This window comes from Euleptes europaea, chromosome 3, assembly GCF_029931775.1.
Source record: "Euleptes europaea isolate rEulEur1 chromosome 3, rEulEur1.hap1, whole genome shotgun sequence".
Taxonomy (NCBI): Eukaryota; Metazoa; Chordata; class Lepidosauria; order Squamata; family Sphaerodactylidae; genus Euleptes; species Euleptes europaea.
Window position 1 is genome coordinate 57,447,631 of NC_079314.1, and position 19,273 is coordinate 57,466,903.

The window sequence follows — 19,273 nt, forward strand, 5'->3', positions numbered from 1 at the left end:
CCCTCCTCAGGCTCCACCCCAAAAATCTCCCGCCAGTGGCGAAGAGGGACCTGGCAACCCTAAGTGGGACAGAGCTCAGAATGGGCATCAGCAGCATTCTCAAAGGCTCAAACAATTAAGGTCAAGAGATTCCAATGTACCACATTTTTATATCTTTTGTTTCTTAATAACAGATTGTTGGCATTGTAAAGGCATTTCTTGCCTTTGAGACATGGGATTACAGAGATTACTATTCATCCCATAAAATGGGATTCATTCCATCCACAGTTAGTGGGGTTGGCAACATCAAGTTTGGAAGTCATATCTGGCCTAGGCTTTTTCCTCAGACTGCATGTGACAACTCATCTGTACCCAACCATTTCTGGCAGAAATCAGAAATGTGTGTGTGTGTTTTGGGGAGGGGAAGCTGTAATGGGCTGGCTATTGTATTGATTGGCTGTATTATAAGGCACATTTTGTTAGGTTATACCCCTAGTCTTTAGGAAATTTATGGATGCCACACACACCTAGAATTATTGCCTGAAAATAAAATTCCAAATAAGAGAGCCAAAGTGACCATCAGATGTGATTTGGCAGGTGCTGCCTGGAGCATGAAAATGTTTCTGCATGTGGGATTGTGAAATATTCAAATTGGCTGAGGATAACTAACAGCCCATTCCTGAGAATTGGGCCGAAACTCTTTAGGAGGCGGCATGACCTCGCCGCCAGTGTAAGTATGTGTGATCGTGTGATTACACATACTTATACTGGTGGCAAGGCCAGTCCCGCCGGCGGGTGAGTGTTGCGGGACCACGCCTCACCCCTCTGCTGGCGCGGCCTCTCCGTGGTGCTGGCAACGGCGTAGAGAGGCCGCCCCAGCGCGGGGGGCATGCCAGGGGTGGGCCGGGGGAGGAGCTTCTGGTTAGGCGGCTTCCTACCCCCTTTCGGCCACTTCCGCTGGCACCGGGAATGGCGGTGCTGCACCTGCTTTTTAGCAGGCGCAGCCTCGCTGTTCCCTATGGGGCGAAAGGCCCCAGTTAAACAAAAAAAGCCGCAAAACGGCTTTTTTTTGTTTAACAGCGTACGGGAATCGGCTTAGGAAGAGGTGCCTCTTCCCCGCCTCTTCCCCACCGTCCCCGTACACCTCAGCTCAGGAATGGGCTGTAAGAGTAGTCGCCATTTAAACCAGTTTTAAACCAGCCCAACTGTGGATTTTCTTTTGTGTCTTTCTGGCTGGCTTTTAAAATCATATGCAAATGACAAAAGCCCATTACATTTCGTCTCCAGGAGAAGAAAGATCCCTATCAGTAGCCCACCCCTTTACAATACGAAAGAAATTACTTCAAGAATTGGAGGAGGGGGAGAAAACGGACCAATAAAATCCCCTTGAAGCTTCTGTCTTGAGGCTGCTGCTGAGCTGCTTTGATTGAAACTGCACAACAAATCAGTTGGAAGCCTCTGACTGTATATGGACAATTTCAACCCAAGCAGGTCAAGTTTAGAGCACGTTCATATAGCAATATCAAAAATTTAAAGGTTCAGAAGAAAGGTTCTTTCTAGTTTAGCCCTCTGATACCAGCAGTGGCTTTCCAGGGCAGTTCACAGCTAGAGTTGACAGAGCAATTCCCTGCAGCTTTGTACCCAGTGTTTGGTCCTTGTAGAAGCCAGTATGGAGGGCTGGTTAGAGTGTTGGACTAGAAATGGGGAACCCTATGTTTAAATCGCTGCTAAACCACAAAGCCCACTGGGTGACCTTGACACAGTCACCTTTTCTCAACCTAACCCACCTCACAGAGTTGTTGAGAAGACAAAACGTCAGGGAGTTATCATGGGTAACAGCCACTAATAGACTGTGTGTAAAGTGCCTTCAAGTTGCAGCCGACCTATGGCGACCCCTTTGGGGTTTTCATGGCAAGAGACTAACAGAGGTGGTTTGCCAGTGCCTTCCTCTGCACAGCAACCCTGGTATTCCTCGGTGGTCTCCCATCCAAATACTAACCAGGGCTGACCCTGCTTAGTTACTGAGATCTGACGAGATCAGGCTAGCCTGGGCCATCCAGGTCAGGGCCACTAATAGACTAGTCATCCACAAAAGTATTTGAATGTTTTTTATATACGGTAAGTGACCCTCACAACATCTTATGATCTATGCTCAGTGCTGAAAAAGCATCTTGTCCCTCAGGTTTGACAACATATGTAATGTGTAGCTAGTCAGCAGTTTGGACATAGATTAGACTGATCTAAAGTGACAGCTAGTGTCATGTGACTAAGCCAGCCAGAACCGGTTTAGGTGGTATGAGCAGCCTGAGAAGGGAATTTCCAGAATGACTCACCATGACACAGCAATTGTATATGATTGGTCAATCGTATGGATGTAAATGTATATAAGTCCATGATATATGTACAGAAGTGTGGTGGAGAGGAAATAGATGTTTGGCGGAGCAGTTTGTTGGAGAGAACTGTATCCTGACTGTGTAAATATTGTAAATAAATTGTATAAAGCTGTCCTGGTGTGGACTGAATTGCTGCCAGGTATACTCCTGCATTCCAGCTCAGCTGCGCGCGTCAAGGTTATCCTGGCCTTGCAGACTGCCCAGTTAGTTGCATGCAAGGTGAAGCACCACCCTGCCATGTGTGAAGACCAGATGATCCAAAGCACATATCTGATCTCCTAAATTGGAGCCGTGTAGCCCTGCCCTAAGCAAAACCTCTGCATACAGAAACTGTAATGAAAAGATCTGTAATTAAATATGTCAAGAGAATTCCAGATTAGATCTCTGTCATTACCCAAAACATACTTCAGCGAACCCTTATAAGATTTAAGGGTGACTGTACAGATACTCGTTCTGCTCAACCAAGCCCTACTATTAATTACATCTCCACCCACTTAAGTATGCTAATTTATATAGCAGGTGAGGGGGGAAATATGCAGGAAATCATACAGAAGCCTGTATTATCTTCTCTATAGCTACTTCAATCTACATTTTGGAAGAAGTCAGCTTTACTGTCAGAGCATTAAGTGATATATTCTGTTAACTGTTGGAGGTGCTTGTATGATATAACTCCGCTTCCAGGGCACAGAATAAAGCACCACCCTGTCACCTGTGAAGAGCAGATGGTTTCCAGATAGACACATCATAGCTGATGTGCAAAATCTTTAAGCATCTTTGTTTTGGTTGTTGTTTTTTTTGTACATTTCTCCTTTAAGATGTCGTTTTCCTCTCTGTATCCACAAATTATGTAATAATAAGAGTCCTTTCTGGGTTTCCAGCAACCAAAGCACAGTACCCAAAAAAAGCCCATTCATTTTCCTTTCCATTTTGACATCCTAAATCAATACAGCTGTATCAAAATTATAAACAGAGACCTGTTGTACAATATATTGCTGACTTAATACATGGTAACGGGAACTAAAACAGCTCTACAGGGTAAAAGAAGGAGACTGTGATTCAGTCACAGTCTCTAGTACACATATGCAAGAAATTGCCTCAGTGCCACCTTGTTTGCTCAACAGCTTCAATTGGTATAGACAGGCCATTTGATTTTTCATATCACCAGCCTAATAAGAATCTAACTTTAGAAACAAGCCTATAGTCTTGGGAGGAGGGTGCTTGTGTTAGCGCTGCAATGTAGACCTTTATTACCTGTTGGCAATTTCTGCTCTCGGGAGATTAGTCATGATATCTAAAAAATATTTTTACCTCAAGGGACTTTTGTGGGCATATCTTCTGTGCCAGTAGCTCACAAAATAGACAGCTATCAGAGGAAAGGACACAGCACGGGAATGATGTGCTATAACCTCAATGGCTACATCTCAAAGTCTGCCGCAGATGTTATGCTCATGCTAACTGGGAGCCCGCTACCCTCATGTATCAGGAGCATGCTGTCCCTGCAATACACCTGAAATGCACAGTCACCATGTTGTGTGAATTGGGCAACATGTGGATTTTCCATGTCTGTATTTATTTATTTAATTATTTGATTTATAACCTGCTCTCTTTTACCAAGTCCCTCTTTGCCACCGTAGGGAGGATTTTGGGGCCGAGCCTGAAGAGGGTGGGGTTTGGGGAGGGGAGGGGGTTCAGTGCCATAGAGTCCAATTGCAAAGCGGTCATTTTCTCCTGGTGAACTGATCTTATCGGCTGGAGATCAGTTGTAATAGCAGGAGATCTCCAGCTGTTGTTTGCTAATCAGTTTAGGGTCTGCAATGAGATGAGAGCAGAATGAAAACTAGGGTTCCACACAGCATTTCATAGTACTGTATCTCCCATCAACATACATCCTAATGGACACAGTAAAAAAAAAAATCCAATTACGAAGTATTAGTTCTTGACTTGAGTTGGTGGAGTGCTTTTTATTTTGCTGTCAACCAAAGCTACTGCTTATTATTTTTTTAAAAAACGTTTATGTTTCAGAATCCCCAAATTACAACCATAATAAAATTGTAAATGGGACCAAAGGCATCAGCCTAGCCAGCCAACAAGCCAGAAGCAGTAGTTAAGTCCCATTTCCAAACAGATGATTTCTACTTTTTCATGATTGCTGCCAGATAATCAGCCGATAGTGAGAGATCAAGAAGCAATTAATTAGGCTGAGACAAAGGATCACAAGGAATTGCAGAGAGAGGCAGAGCCTTTGCAAAACAGGGCTAACTTCCAAGCAGCGCGATATTAAGTGTCATGTGGAACTCCACTTTCAGCTCTGATCAGCAAGGAAGAGCTAAGATTCCATTTGTACAGTTTTAAACCACTGTGTTCCTTGGAGAACTCCACAAACAGCTTTCTAGTTGACAACAAACAAGTTGTGCTGTGCACCTTGGACCAATCAGCAACCAAGCCTGTGTTAGAATCACCTGCCAGCCATTGGAGTATGATTGGCTGTGCAGATTCTGCAAATCAACCCCCTACTATGCACCATTATTGCACTTTAAAGGAAAAAAACGATTGGCTAAAGGCAGGTGCCCTTTTGCATTATATGGTTAATCTAAAGTGCAGGGGGCAGCTTCAATTAGTGAAAGAGTGAGGGGGGGATAAAAGCCCCTTGACCCTCATGACCTTGATCCAAACTGGAGTTATGTAGAACTGTAACTAGCCATTGAAAGACTTGTGAAGATCTGTGGTAACATCTAGTTTCATCCTAACAGGGTAGGTATTGTGCAATGCTGGGCTTTGCTCTTAGCAGCGAAGTGCCAGTCCAGTTAAGCTACTGCTTTTAATAATCTTGTCTGGAAAAGTACAAGCTTTGGCAGCATGAACAAACAATTGTATTGGCCCCACTAATTGTACAGGTTTATTAATCTGATTAAATAACTTTTAAAACATGTCCTACTGCTTTGTGCTCATGGCACAAGGCATGAACTGCATTAATAAGTTCAGCAGTACAAAAGAAAATGACATCAGCAGCTATAGCTGGCAAAGAGCACCAGGTACCCAGGTCAGAGAGGTTGCATGTTTCCAGTGTAATTAAAAGCAGGATTAACTGGTAGTTTACTCCAAAGTTTGATGACTAAAGCAAAGTCTGTGTTCCTCCCGTAACACAAAATCATTCCTAAGTAGAATGTCAGACTGAGGGCTTTAGTTCCAAAGATCAGCATTTATATCATTTTTGATTGCCAGAAATAGTTCTAATAGCCAGTTAAGGAGTAGGTTTCACATTATTACCTACATGGGTGTGACTTGCATTATCAAATCCATAACATGAAGCAGCCCCAACTCAAAAAATACTACTGCAGTCCCATGCTTATCCACAGTCAATTAATTTTTAGAGTAATATGTCAAGGTATTCTTACATTCCAGGAATGACATTCAATGTTTAAAGTTCTTCATAGGCACTGAAAGAAATTATATTTTAGGGGAGTATAGCCGCACATTCTGAGTCTATCTAGGGTTGCCAACTCAGGGTTGGGAAATTCCTGGTGATTTGGGGGGGCAGTGCCTGGACAATATGAGGTTTGGACAAGAGTGGGAGCTCACCATGGTATAATGCCATAGGATCCATCCTTCAAAGCAGCCATATTCTCCAGGGGAACTGATCTCTTTTGTCTGGAGATCAGTTGTCATTCCAGGAGTTCTCCAGGCCGCACCCGGTGGCCTAAATAACCTCCTCAAGCTGGGGATAGGCTTTTATCTAATGAATACTTGCACATCACGAGAATGTATTGGTTGGTGGAGCACTGATGCCCCTACAGTGCGCTTCATGCACAGCCAGCTAAACCCACTTAAGGCTACAATCAAGTGCAGAAGTCACAGGCAGGCACTTCTTGGCTTGAAAGGCAGCTAAAGCTTAGTGTTGCTGCTTCTTTTTAAATGGAGAGACACAGTACCTATACAAGATACAGAAGCAGATCACACTTTTTAATATGTTGTACGTGCTGTTCCATGGGTTGTGTGTCACTTTGAGCAATTCCAGTGAGTGCAAAATGTGACTAATACATTCTATAAATAAATCAATAGGTGAAACTTTTCTCTGTGTGGAGGTGCAGTAATGGGGAAAGCTTCCTCCGTCGATTTGCTGCCTTCTCTGCAGCTGTTCTAGACATGGAGCTTCAGTCTGTAAAAACGATTAAAGCTAGAAAATCCTAGCAGTCTATACCTGATAGAAGTTTGAGGTTTTGTAGGTAGACAGAAGGGAGGAAAATGACTTTTTTCTCCCAGTTTCCTCAACCACAAATGTCTGCCATCTTAGATTTCTCTATTTCATTCTCTAATTTCCCCTTCTTACCTGTCCCAAAGATCCCCTGCTACCTTACCTGAACTAAGGTATAGTCTCCATAGGCTGACAGGGTTGCCAACCTCCTGGTACTAGCTGGAGATCTCCTGCTGTTACAATTGATCTCCAGCCGATAGAGATCAGTTCACCTGGAGAAAATGGCCACTTTGGCAATTGGACTCTGTGGCATTGAAGTCCCTCCCCTCTCCAAACCCCGTCCTCCTCAGGCTCCACCCCAAAATTCTCCAGGTATTTCCCAATGCAGAGCTGGCAACCCTATAGGCCGACCTGCTCCCATATGAGCCTTTCATGCCAATTACAATAATCCTAGCAAGGCTCTTGTGTCTTTAACAACTGCATGACCTTCAACAGGAAAATATTTGCTCCATCCATGCAGAAGCTAGCCCTCCTTTATGCTTGTCCCAAGTAGTGTGGTTACCACTGTCTCTAAGGCTTCCATCCTCTAAAAGTGTGTTTGTGTGCTGTACTAAAAGAACCATGGTGAAGCTTTATGCAGACCCATGAACCAACTTTGTTGGAGAGCAGCCATGATGTGTTGGGTACTGAAAGAACTTATAAAGAAAGACCATATAAAGAACTTTTGAAAGAGCTGTCACAGCAGTACTACTGCTATTTATTTAGGAAAAAAAATTCAGTATAACCTTTCCATATAATACTCCCAAGGCAAGGAACAATAATACAATCAATAAAGAAGATAAAATCAGTTAAACCAGTAACCAATATAGAGTAAAGACAGTCTAAGAACTTCCGGCTGCAATGGCAAGCAGTAACTGTTAGAGGGGACTAAATGGTCCCTGTTATGTATGTAGGCAACATGCCTTCAACGCCATCAAGAACTTGCTGTCTTCCTCCAGTCTCCTGGTGCACAGACGAGCGAAGGCCAGTAGTCCTAACCTGTGACGCCTCCCCTTACGGCATCAGCGCCGTGTTGAGCCACTGGCTGCCAGATGGTTGGGAAGCCCCAATCGCTTTCCACTCCCGGACATTGTCGCCAGCTGAGCGCAACTACACCCAGATTGACAAGGAAGCTCTGGCAGTCATTACAGGCGTAAAAAAGTTCCACGACTTCACCTATGGTTGCCCGTTCGCCATTGTTACCGACCACAAGCTGCTCCTGGGCCTCTTCATTCCAGACCATCAGACGCCGCAGATCCTGTCCCCACGGATGCTCTGGTGGTCTATTTTTCTCAACGCTTACAATTTCAAGCTTTTCCACTGTCCAGGTCAGAGCATTCGTCATGCTGATGCCCTTAGCCGTCTTCCCCAGGCCAACTCGGACCATGACCCATCGCCAGCCCAGGACATCTTGCTCCTTGAGGTGCTGCTAGACCCACCGTTCCACTCATCTGACATCACTGCTCATATGGCTAAAGACTGCCTCTTCTCCCGTGTGCTGAACTGGGTGTGGAGGGGGTGGCCATTAGGTCAGCCGGATTCTGAGTTCGCACCCTTGTCGACCTGCCAGCACAAAATCTCCGTACACAAGGGCTGTCTTCTCTGGGGAAGCTGGGTCATCATCCCAAGCAAGCTGTGCACCAGAGTCCTGGAGGCCCTCCATGCCTGCCATCCAGGCATCGTCAGGATGAAGGTGCTAGCAAAAAGCTATGTATGGTGGCCAGGCATCAATGCTGCATTAGAGAAATGGGTCAAGTGCTGTGAGACCTGCCAAGAATCTCGGCTTGAAATGCCGCACACTCCAGTACAATCATGGGACACCACACACGCCCCATGGTCTCCCTTCCACATCAACTTCGCAGGTCCGTTCCAGGGACAGACCTTCCTGATCATTGTCAATTCATATTTGAAGTGGCTGGAAGTGATCCCTGTCGCATCCATGACTGCTCGGGTGGGTGTGCAAGCACTATGGAAGGTTTTCACAATGCATGGCCTGCCGGACACGATCATGTCAGACAATGGGGCTCAGTTCATGTCTGCTGAGTTCCAGCAGTTCATGTCCCAGAACCTGATCTGGCACGTAACTTCAGCACCTTTCCACCCTTCAACCAATGGGCAGACGGAACGGATGGTGAGAACGACAAAGGTCTCCCTGGGCAGACTAGTCTACGGGGACTGGGACATCCGCCTAGTGAGCTTTCTCCTGGCACAGTGCCTGACACCGTGCACTACAAGTCAGAGCCCCACAGTTGCTGATGGGCTGCCGCCTGAAAACACTCCTAGATCGCATGCATCTGTACCTGATGTCTGATCGACCACCCTACCAGGAGACTCCAGAAACCCCCAGGTCGTTGTTGCTTAATGAGGCCATCTATGCCAGGAACTACGGATCAGGGCCAGCGTGGGTGCCAGCAATAGTCAGTGAGGCCACCGGTCTCATACAAGGTAATCACTGCTGACGACCGGGCTTTGCGGCGACACATCAATCAGCTGGGATGCCGGCTTGTGGATCCTGTGTCGGACCAGGCAACCTCCGAGACATCAACGGGGTCCGGACCGCAAGGCATCAGCCCAGCAAATCTAATGCCAAAGGCAGTGGCCGACCCTTCCCCAGGAAGCTCAGGAGATCTGGAGGCCCCAGCCATTCCTGGGGGCTCACCCAGGCCAGCTCCAACTGATCATACAACAGCAGCAGCTGAGGAACCGCACTGCTCTCAACGAGCCCGGTCGCGGACAAGCTATCTGCAGGACTTTGTTAGGCAAGTAGTCTTATCTTAGGGGGGAGGGGTGTTATGTATGTAGGCTCAGGTTCAGCTTGCTTTTTATCTCCAGGCTCCTTCGCCCTTACTTCTAATTGGACCATGAGCTATAGCAGCCCAATCACGGACTTGGGGGCATGGCTCCAGGTGGTTGGATTTGGCATATAAGCAGGTTGTTGAGCATTGCCAGTTCAGTTCAGTTCAAGGTTGTTAATAAAGCAGTTGTTGTTGGAACCCCATCTCCGGTCTCGTGTATCACCCACACATATATAACAGTCCCTATTGTGATTCTTTTTATATGCATTTATATATTTGTTTTCTCTCTGCTTTTTGTGGTTGATTATGTGGGTTTGTTTGTACAATGCATGCATTTTGTACAGTATTTGCCAATAATTTATATGGACTGTATTTAAATGGGAGTGACGTGGTGGAAGGGGATGAAAAATAAGCAATCACAAGTTCAGTTTACACAAGGGAGGAACAAAATCAAAATGGAGAGTAGAAAGAGCCGGAATGAGAAATTAAAAATCATCCCCTTCGTAATTATAGTTCTAATGGGCATGTGTAATTCTATAGTCAAAAGCTAATCTTAAAAAAGTTTTCAAGGTCATCTTCAGTGGGTCAAGGTCATCTTCATCTGATCCAGTGGATTTCTTAAAATAGATGGTTCAATGTTTTCATGCGTATATCAGAAAAAGCCATCTTGGCAACTAATTTTATAGTAGTAGGCATATAACTCATTTCTAGGAATACCAGGGTTGCTCTGCAGAGGAAGGCACTGGCAAGGCTCTGTTAGTCTCTTGCCATGAAAACCCCAAAAGGGGTCGCCATAAGTCGGCTGCGACTTGAAGGCACTTTACACACACACACATGAGTAGGAGATATATACAGGAGGAGCCACTCCCTTTGATATTCTGGCCATAAAGGGCTAAAATGTTAAGAACCCCTAAGGGTGAGAATTTTAAATATTGGTGTCTTTACCTTTGCTGAAAAAAGCTTTGCTGATAAAGGCTTTTTACTTAGAAATGTGGAACATGCTAGACTATATAGGAGGAATGATTTCCTGGCAGCATAGACATGTAACCCAAAATATGGGATGTCTCCTAGTTTTTATATCTGTTTCCCCTAAGGTTACCAAGATATTCTTCTTTCAGATTTTTGAATACTTATATAGGTATACATATGGCAGTCAATCCTAGTCCTCTTGCTAGTGTTGTCAATGCAAAAGGAAGCACGTATGTCAAAGGAAGGCAATGTTATATTGCAGAGATCCAACTTTCTCTTAACAAACATACTATGATTCTTTTCTGGTTCTGCATGTTGGGTTGTCTCTTCTTTATAAAATGAATCTCATTTTCCAAGATTGAATTTTATTAGGTTTAAAGGAGACTGTTCATCAGGCATTGGGGCAGTGGGGGACAGCAGATAATATGCAGATTAAAACATAATTTAAAGCTTATTATATTATCCCCTCTCTTTCCATCCAAGTTTTTTAATCTCATGTAACATGCAATTTTAAAAACCGGAATTAATAAATAATTATGGAAGAACAAAGATGGTCTTCCTCAACAGCTATAGCCTATGAAATCCACCATTGATTCCTCACATCTTAGTTAGAGAAACTCTTTATTGACCATGCCGGGCAGCCCATTCCTGAGCCTTCAGCGGCCAGGAACAGCGTTGGTTTTTATACGCCAACTTTCTCTAAAACTTAAGAATCAAACCAACTTACAATCACCTTCCCTTCTCTTCCCCACAACAGACACCCTGTGAGGTGAGGCTGAGAGAGCTCTAAGAGGACTATGACTAGCCCAAGGTCATCCAGCTGCTTCATGTGGAGGAGTGAGGAAACCAACCCAGTTCTCCAGATCAGAGTCCACTGCTCATGTGTAGGAGTGGGGAATCAAACCCAGGTCCCCACATTAGAGCCCACTGCTCCTAACCACCGCTCTTAATCACTACACCATGCTGGCTCTCCACTCTAGTTCTGTAACTGGAATTCCAGGCATGTACCTTGGTCCTATAAATCACATGTGAAACAACTGACTAGGGCCACAGTGCTGGAGAAGGAGTGGATAATTTTTCTACACCATTCCCTACAACATTTCCCTGATCAAAATCCCCCCCTGGGCTCTTTCAATTTGGGCATGGAAAAAAATGCAACTATCTTAGTTTTGTGGAACCAGAGGCAAATGTTGATTCCTGGGCACACCACTTCTGCAGAGGTCAGTGTTGTACATTGTGCCAAGGGCTGACAGCAACCTCTGAGGCATCCCATATGTTTCTTCTCTCATTCTATTATTACTGCCAACTAAAGATTTAGTGCCAGTACTGGGCTAGAAAAGCAGAGATCAACAACGCTTCAAAGAAAAGTAAACATACAATCCAAATTTCACTGAAAAGTCCTCTCACACCCACACAGTATACGCTATCATCTCCTTCTGTACTTTCTCATTTCACCCTCATCCTCTTTAACCTTTTGAGTTGCTTGTGTCCATCCCATTTTACCCTGCTAGAGCCTGTTCTGTGTTTAAATCCTCCTCTTTTTTCCCTCATCCCAGCCCCTCAGGAACTCTGTTCACAAGTTACGGCGAATGCATGTACAATCTGTGTACAGCGAATACTTGCTAGTTCATTATGCATGTGTTGAATAATTCTCATGTTATATTCAACAGATGTACACCTGAATATGTGATGAACCCCTCTCCAGGGTCCACCGCCAAATCTCCAGGAATTTTCCATCCTAGAGTTGGCAACCTAACTGTGACTGTTCATTGCTTTTTGATTGATTTTATTGTTGCATTGGTTATATTGCTGTTAGCTGATTAGCATCTGAGATATTCTTTGGGAAAGCAGGATATACATTTTTCTAAAATAAAAATAATAAATCCGAAAGCTCACTGATTGACCTGGGGCCAATGACATGGTCTAACTTGGACATGAGTCAGGGTCGAGTGGGATTCTCCTATTCCCTCACTGACCATTAGACCTTGTTGTGAGCTTCCTCTCTGATCACTGAGCCTCAAACAAAGGGAACTGCAATGCATCTTAATGGTTGTGGATGTCTTCTCAGTGGATCTTGGGTGTCTGGAAATGGTTTTGTTCAAGTATCTAGGCTTGGAAGAGATGTGGCCCCCCCCCACACACACATATATACAGCTGAAGGGAAGGTGCAAGCGTGAATCCATGCAAAAAGTGCAGTTTAGGTCCTGGAAGAGACAGAGAAGCAGAAAACTACTTCTGTGACTGCACTGAAAATATCTTGGGAATGCAGGACCTCTCTCTCCAGCTGGGGATCTGGTGTGCATTAGGAGATCCATTGCCCTATATTAGTACTCCTGTGTGCCCCCACTGTATAGTTGTAATAAGGCAAATGATACAAACAAATGTCATAAATTGTTCTAGGGTTGCCAACTACCTTGAGGAAAAATATCCTGTCTCTTTAATAGAGGATTAATGGGTTGTTATTTACCTCCATGCCTTGAAAAGCTTCACCTGCTCATTTCCATGCATTCATTCTCTGTTAAAGGGAAGGACATTTTTTCTCCAGGCCTGTTAGCAACTCTAAATGCTCTGTCCTCTAAAAGGAACCAGTATGGGTAAGCACTATTGCTGGAACTGCTTGCTGCTCAGAGAACATAAGAAAAGCCATGCTGGATCAGACCAAGGTCCATCAAGTCCAGCAGTCTGTTGAGACAGTGGCCAACTAAGTGACTCTAGGAAGCCCACAGACAAGACGACTGCAGCAGCATTATCCTGCCTCTGTTCCAAAGCACCTAATATAATTATACCTTTGAGGTATACAATACTACCTAAATTATACCTTTGAGGTATACAATACCCCATGGGACACTTTTGAGCTGCTATTAATTTTAGTTCATTTCCCTTTGTACTTTGAAAGTACCCATTTAAACAGGTGGTTTGACTGATCCCATCATAGAAGAAAGAAATTCTTGTATTCAGGCTTAATTTGGGGCATTGTAAAGGACTGAAGTAAGGGTTTATCTGCACAGGATTTTCGCTCAGCTCTGCCCCCATATTACTTTGGTTTATGACCTGATTTCCATTTTCTTATCCCTTTAGTTTTCAACTTGGTTTTTTCCTGATTTTTCTCTGCTTCTTTTGGGAACACTTTTACCCCAGTGTTTTTTTGGAAATTGATTTTGGGTTACCTTTTTTTCTTTGTGTGTAGCCTAATTTCGTCAGATCTCCGAAGCTAAGCAGGGTCAGCCCTGTTTAGTACTTGGATGGGAGACCACCAAGGAATACCAGGGTTGTTGTGCAGAGGAAGGCACTGGCAAACCACCTCTGTTAGTCTCTTGCCATGAAAACCCCAAAAGGGGTTGCCATAAGTCGGCTGCGACTTGAAGGCACTTTACACACACAATGTTTCTTTCAATTTTGTTGGTTCCACCTACTCCCACTCACTGCCAACCCACTTTTCAATTACTGGACTTTCATCACCACTAAGAAATCATGCCCCCTCTCTCTGCCCTGGAATTTAGTGGTTTAATTTTCTTTCTTTTTTTAAAAAAAACCTGTTATATTGATATAGTGCTATAGATATACATATTGCTTTAAAGGCACAGCCCTCACCTGGATATCCCCAGGCTAGCCTGATCTTGTCAGATCTCAGAGGTTAAGCAGGATCAGCCCTGGCCTGTATTTGGATGGGAGACCTCCAAGGAATACCAGGGTCATGACTTGGAGGCAGGCAATGGCAAACTACCTCTGAACATCTCTTGCCTTAAAAATCCTGTGGGGTTGTCATAAGTGAGCTGTTACTTGATGGCAAATAAAATAAAAGCACAGTACCACTTTTTTTGGGGGGGGAGGGTACAACCACCTTTTCACCCGATTCTTTCATTAAAATTACGTTATATTCAGTGTTGTCTATTGCTGATTCTCACACATGTGCATGTACCATCTTGTTTTTGGAAGCTTTCTATCACTTTCTGTTTTGTGTGGAGGGAAATGGCAATTCATGAACATGCACGTTTATATACAACTAACCAAGAATCACCTCATGGCAACCCTTCAGCCAATTACTGGCATGTGTGAACTTCACTGTCCAATTAAAACACTTTACGTTGTGAGTGATATTGTCAAAGATAGGAGGAATATCCAGCTGGGCCAGTGTTTCTAGGTCTTATTGTGTTGTAAAGAAAAAGAACTATGAAAGATAAACCAGTGCAATGAGAATAAAAACCATTTCATCTTAAAAGGAGGGAAATTGCAGATTCTTCAGTTGCTGGTAAATGTCAGTCTTATCTCTGATGTTAAAGACACTAAAACAATAAAGGGCAAGATTTATTTTTAACTTAGCTTCACTGAAGCCTCTGTTGCAAAGGCTAAAGGTGATAGTTTGGAGAAATATTAATCAGACACATCTACTTAAGGTCCAATCGAATTTTCATGGTTCCTATTTCTACAGACAAGCCAAGACACCAACCCATAACAATGAAGCTTCTGAGACTGCTTTTAGCCTACCGTCGATTCCTGCTCATTCTTTTCACTCCCCTTGTACTACTTCCATTGCCTCTCATCATCAGAACCAAAGTAAGTGGAACTACTTGGTTATGTCCTACCAAAAAAACTCTGAAATGTTTCATTTGCCTGTGTGTTTTCCTCCCAGTGGACCTTATTGTATTGAGATTTTCATGAAATTCTATGAACTAGGATATGGCTCAAAATTATTTTGAGCTTTTCACAACGTTTCTTGTTGTGTCCTTTGTGGACAAAGATGACCAGTTGAGATCCAGATTATCTAAAAATCTCACTAAAGTACTGGATCTGGGTGCATATATGAGGTTTAAATAAAATCTTCTTGTTTTCAAGTTAAAGAAAACTCTATGGTTGTTTTTTTAATGTAACTTAATTTCAGTAATAATAATTATTGCTAGGGATGTGATCTCATCATATCTGGGAGGTTAAGCAGGATTGGTACTTGAATGCGAGACCACCAAGGAAGACTCTGCAGAGGAAGACAATGGAAAATCACCTTTTCTTCTCACTTGCCTTGAAAGCCTCTTGCTGGGAGTTGCCATAAATTCGTTTCAACTTGATGACGCATATATACCTATAATTATTTCTAATATATTTGGAGAACCAAGGAACAAGAATGGGAACTGAATGTTATGAAACAATAGACAGGATGAAAATCAGTTATGTCATTGCTGTTTACTCCACTGAATATCCTAGGCCAGGTCATCATTTTAGTGCTGCAGATGTGTGGTAGGTAGAGGAATGGAGCAAAATCCTTTTTTTGTTCATTGCACAGATGGCCTCTAGTGTGAAATGGGTTGTCATGTGATGTGGCCCTAGATGGGACAAGTGTTTGTGATTTGAACCCTATAAAAAGGAGGGTGAGAATCATACAGACTAGGCCCGTGTTGGCGAACCTATGGCACGGGTGCCACTTCCGGCACTCGTAGCCCTCTCTGCCGGCACGCGCGGTTCCTCCAAGTCGCTGGCCTTTCCGGCTCTGCCCTGCCCCGGATGGGGGAGGCTGTAGCCCAGGGGTGGGGAACCTCCGACATCATTGGCGGTGGCCCCCGGACTCTCCCACAGAAGCTGCCGCCATTGCCGCCACTGGAACGTGCATGGCCGGCCAGGTGGGTGGGAGAGCGGGGAACAGAAGCCGAGCGCTCACACTCGGCAAGGCCGGCGGCTTCTCCGGCGCCCTCTGGGCCTGTGCGGGTGGAGGGGCGCGGCTGGCCGGTGGGTGCGAAGGAGGCGTCCTCTGCCCTACCCTGCTCGCCTCTCACAAGCCTGCCGCCGCCGCCACACCCCACCGAGAGGCAAATCCAAGGCAAAACCTCCCATGCATAAATGGCCTCTTTCTTTTTCTGTCTCCCTCTGTCCTTTTCTTTCCCTACTTTTCTTTCTCTTCCTTGCTCCATTTCCTTCTCCCTTTCTCTCTCTTTTTCTTTCTTTCTCTCCCTCCCTTCCTTCCCTTTCCTTCTCCCTTCCCTTCTTTCCTTCCTTCTTTCCCTCCAGCGGCTTCTTTGGCGCCCTCTGGGTCTGTGCGGGCGGAGGGGTGTGCAGTCCTATTCCACCTTTGAAGTGCCCACAAGCCATCCTTCAAACACCTTTCCATTTGTCTTGATATGTAGAGAGAAAACACTAAGGAACTAGTTGCCAATCTCCAGGTACTAGCTGGAGATCTCCTGCTATTACAAGTGATCTCCAACCAATAGAGATCAGTTCCTCTGGAAAAAATTGCCACTTTGGCAATTGGACTCTATGACACTGAAGTCCTTCCCCAAACCCCGCCCTCCTCAGGCGCCACCCCAAAAACCTCCCACTCATGGCGAAGAGGAACTTGGCAACCCTAACCTCTCCCTCTGGGCCCCCTCTGGGGGTGGTATTCAGGTTAAATTGCAGCATTGGCACTCGGCGATAAATAAGTGGGTTTTTGGTTGCAGTTTGGGCACTCGGTCTCTAAAAGGTTCGCCATCACTGGACTAGGCCTTAACGTGATCAGGTGCCCACATAGAAGGATGAGGGTTGCTTTAAGTATATCATTATTATACCATTTTTGAATTAGCTTCCTTGTTCTTCTGTAGCATGACTGTGTAGGATCTTACAGTAGACCTTTTAGCAAAAGTCTACTGGATAAGAAAATCCAAGGTCTCATCCTTATCTCTTCTGGCAAAAAAGCATCCTCCATTTGCCCTAACTTCAACCCTCAGAGTTTAATGAACATTGACCTGTAGCATGCTGTTGCATATGTCATTATATTCTCACAGGAACACATAGAAGTCAGTGCACACCAGTGTGCCAGTGGCCTAGACAGTCTCTGAATGTGTTACCAGCCGGTAAAATTAATGCACGCTGCAGCTGCCACGCACCTTATACCTTAGAGAATAGACTGTAGATCATGGGTATTTAGGAAAGTTTCTGTTAGTAGAACTTGTCCAGTGTTTTACATTAAGGCCTTCACGCTGACTGATTGCAAAAGGCCAAAGTAGGAAATAGTAACTTATTTATTGTTGAAGAAATATGAATTTTTATTCTGCTGTCTGATAAAGACATTGCTCAGAAGTTAATAACATTAATGGTTGAAATCTTGGCTCCATGAACGTCAGGAACAGAGCTCCCATTGTCTTTAGCGAAGCTGTAGATTTTCATTCTGGTCACAGATCCATCCAGTTTTCATGGCTATGAACTTTCTGAGACTTCCTCTGCCAATAAATATGCAGCTTGATATTCTCCCCTCTACCACATGGGGTGAGGAGCACCACCGTCCCACCACCTTGCCCTTGTTTGGAGCAGGGTGTTCTAGGAGGGGGCTATATGTGCCCTTTGATAACACGGAATAATAGACTACCTGTTGATTTAGATTTACACTTCCCATGTCTGAAATGCTTTTTTGTGTGCATTCTGGCTAACACCAGGTTTTGATATACAGCTTCATGCATCATTTGGTGTTGTCAGGCACTGACTTGCACACTAGTAGAAAACAGTACAATTGAAGCATTCTTTAAAAGCATGTTATTGGTGTACAATCATGCACGTTGATGCGTGCATGTAGGCTAAGGTACCTAGAGAAAGAACCTTCTTGGAAACTGTACACGTACAACCAACATTATGCATAGAGTCGCATCCCATATTTCTGGAAAGTGCCATCATTTTGTTGTCGCTAAGATGTTTGCAACCCAAAGACTGACCCCATCTAAGACCATGAGCATAGATTTTCATGACAAATTCCCTTTGAATGCTTCCACAGTAATAGCCAGTCAGAGAAGAGGCTAGCCTCCTGCGCATAAGTGGGGACATGCCTTCAAAAAACGAAAACTGCTCAGTGGCATTTTATTTATTGCTTATATATTCGACTGCCATGTTTCCCCAAAGCTAGTAATGTAATTGCCTATGAAATGGGAATTTACCCCCCCACACACACACCCCGTTGGTCTGAAATTTGGCAAAGAAAATCTCTTAGGCAACAATCCTTTATCTTCTTTCCTGACGTTTCGCCAGCAACTGTGGCAGGCATCTTCAGAGTAGTAACACTGAAGGACAGTGTCTCTCAGTGTCAAGGGTGTAGAAAGAGTAATATATAGTCAGAAAGGGGTTGGGTTTGAGCTGAGTATTGTCCTGCAAAAGTACTGTCCTGTAAGTATCAAGATAATGTGCTAATGAGGGTATGGTATGTTAATATGGAACCATTGTATCCTGAAGTGATCTGTTAATGTGTGTAATCCAAAACTAATCTGTATGGCTATTGTTGAATGTTGTCTTTGTCTGGAGGTTTTTCCGGGCAGGAAGCCAAGCCTTATTCATTCTTAAACTCTCCTCTTTTCTGTTAAAGTTGTGCTGATGTTTGTGAATTTCAATGGCTTCTCTGTGCAATCTGACAAAATAGTTGGTAGAATTGTCCAGTCTTTCAGTGTCTTGGAATAAGACCCTGTGTCCTGTTTGTGTCAGTCCATGTTCAGCCACTGCTGATTTCTCAGGTTGGCCAAGTCTGCAGTATCTTTCATGTTCTTTTATCCTTGTTTGTATGCTGCGTTTTGTGGTCCCGATGTAAACTTCTCCACAGCTGCAAGGTATACGATATACTCCTGCAGAGGTGAGGGGGTCTCTTTTGTCTTTTGCTGATCGTAGCATTTGTTGTATTTTCTTGGTGGGTTTAAACACTGTTTGTAGGTTATGTTTTTTCAAAAGTTTCTCCATCCTATCAGTGACTCCTTTAATAAATGGCAAGAATACCTTTCCTATGGGAGACTGTTTTTCTTGAGTTTTCTGATTTTTGTTTGGTTCAATGGCCCTTCTGATTTATATGGACTACCTAAAATTCATAAGGATTCCGTTCCACTCCGACCCATCGTGAGTGCCATTGGTTCCCCAACATATGAATTAGCTAAATATTTGACCACCCTCCTACAGGACCACATTGGAAAAACCAC

At 44.2% G+C, this 19,273-nt stretch overlaps 1 protein-coding gene across 1 annotated transcript in view; it reads left to right on the forward strand.

Annotated features, from left to right (window-relative positions):
- The window catches only part of SLC13A1 (solute carrier family 13 member 1), a 96,931-nt gene that overhangs the window by 18,113 nt on the left and 59,545 nt on the right, over positions 1-19,273 (forward strand). Inside the window, exon 2 of the mRNA XM_056847194.1 lies at positions 14,797-14,921. Within this exon, the coding sequence (XP_056703172.1) occupies positions 14,797-14,921 (125 nt within the window). The remainder of the gene's footprint in view (positions 1-14,796; positions 14,922-19,273) is intronic.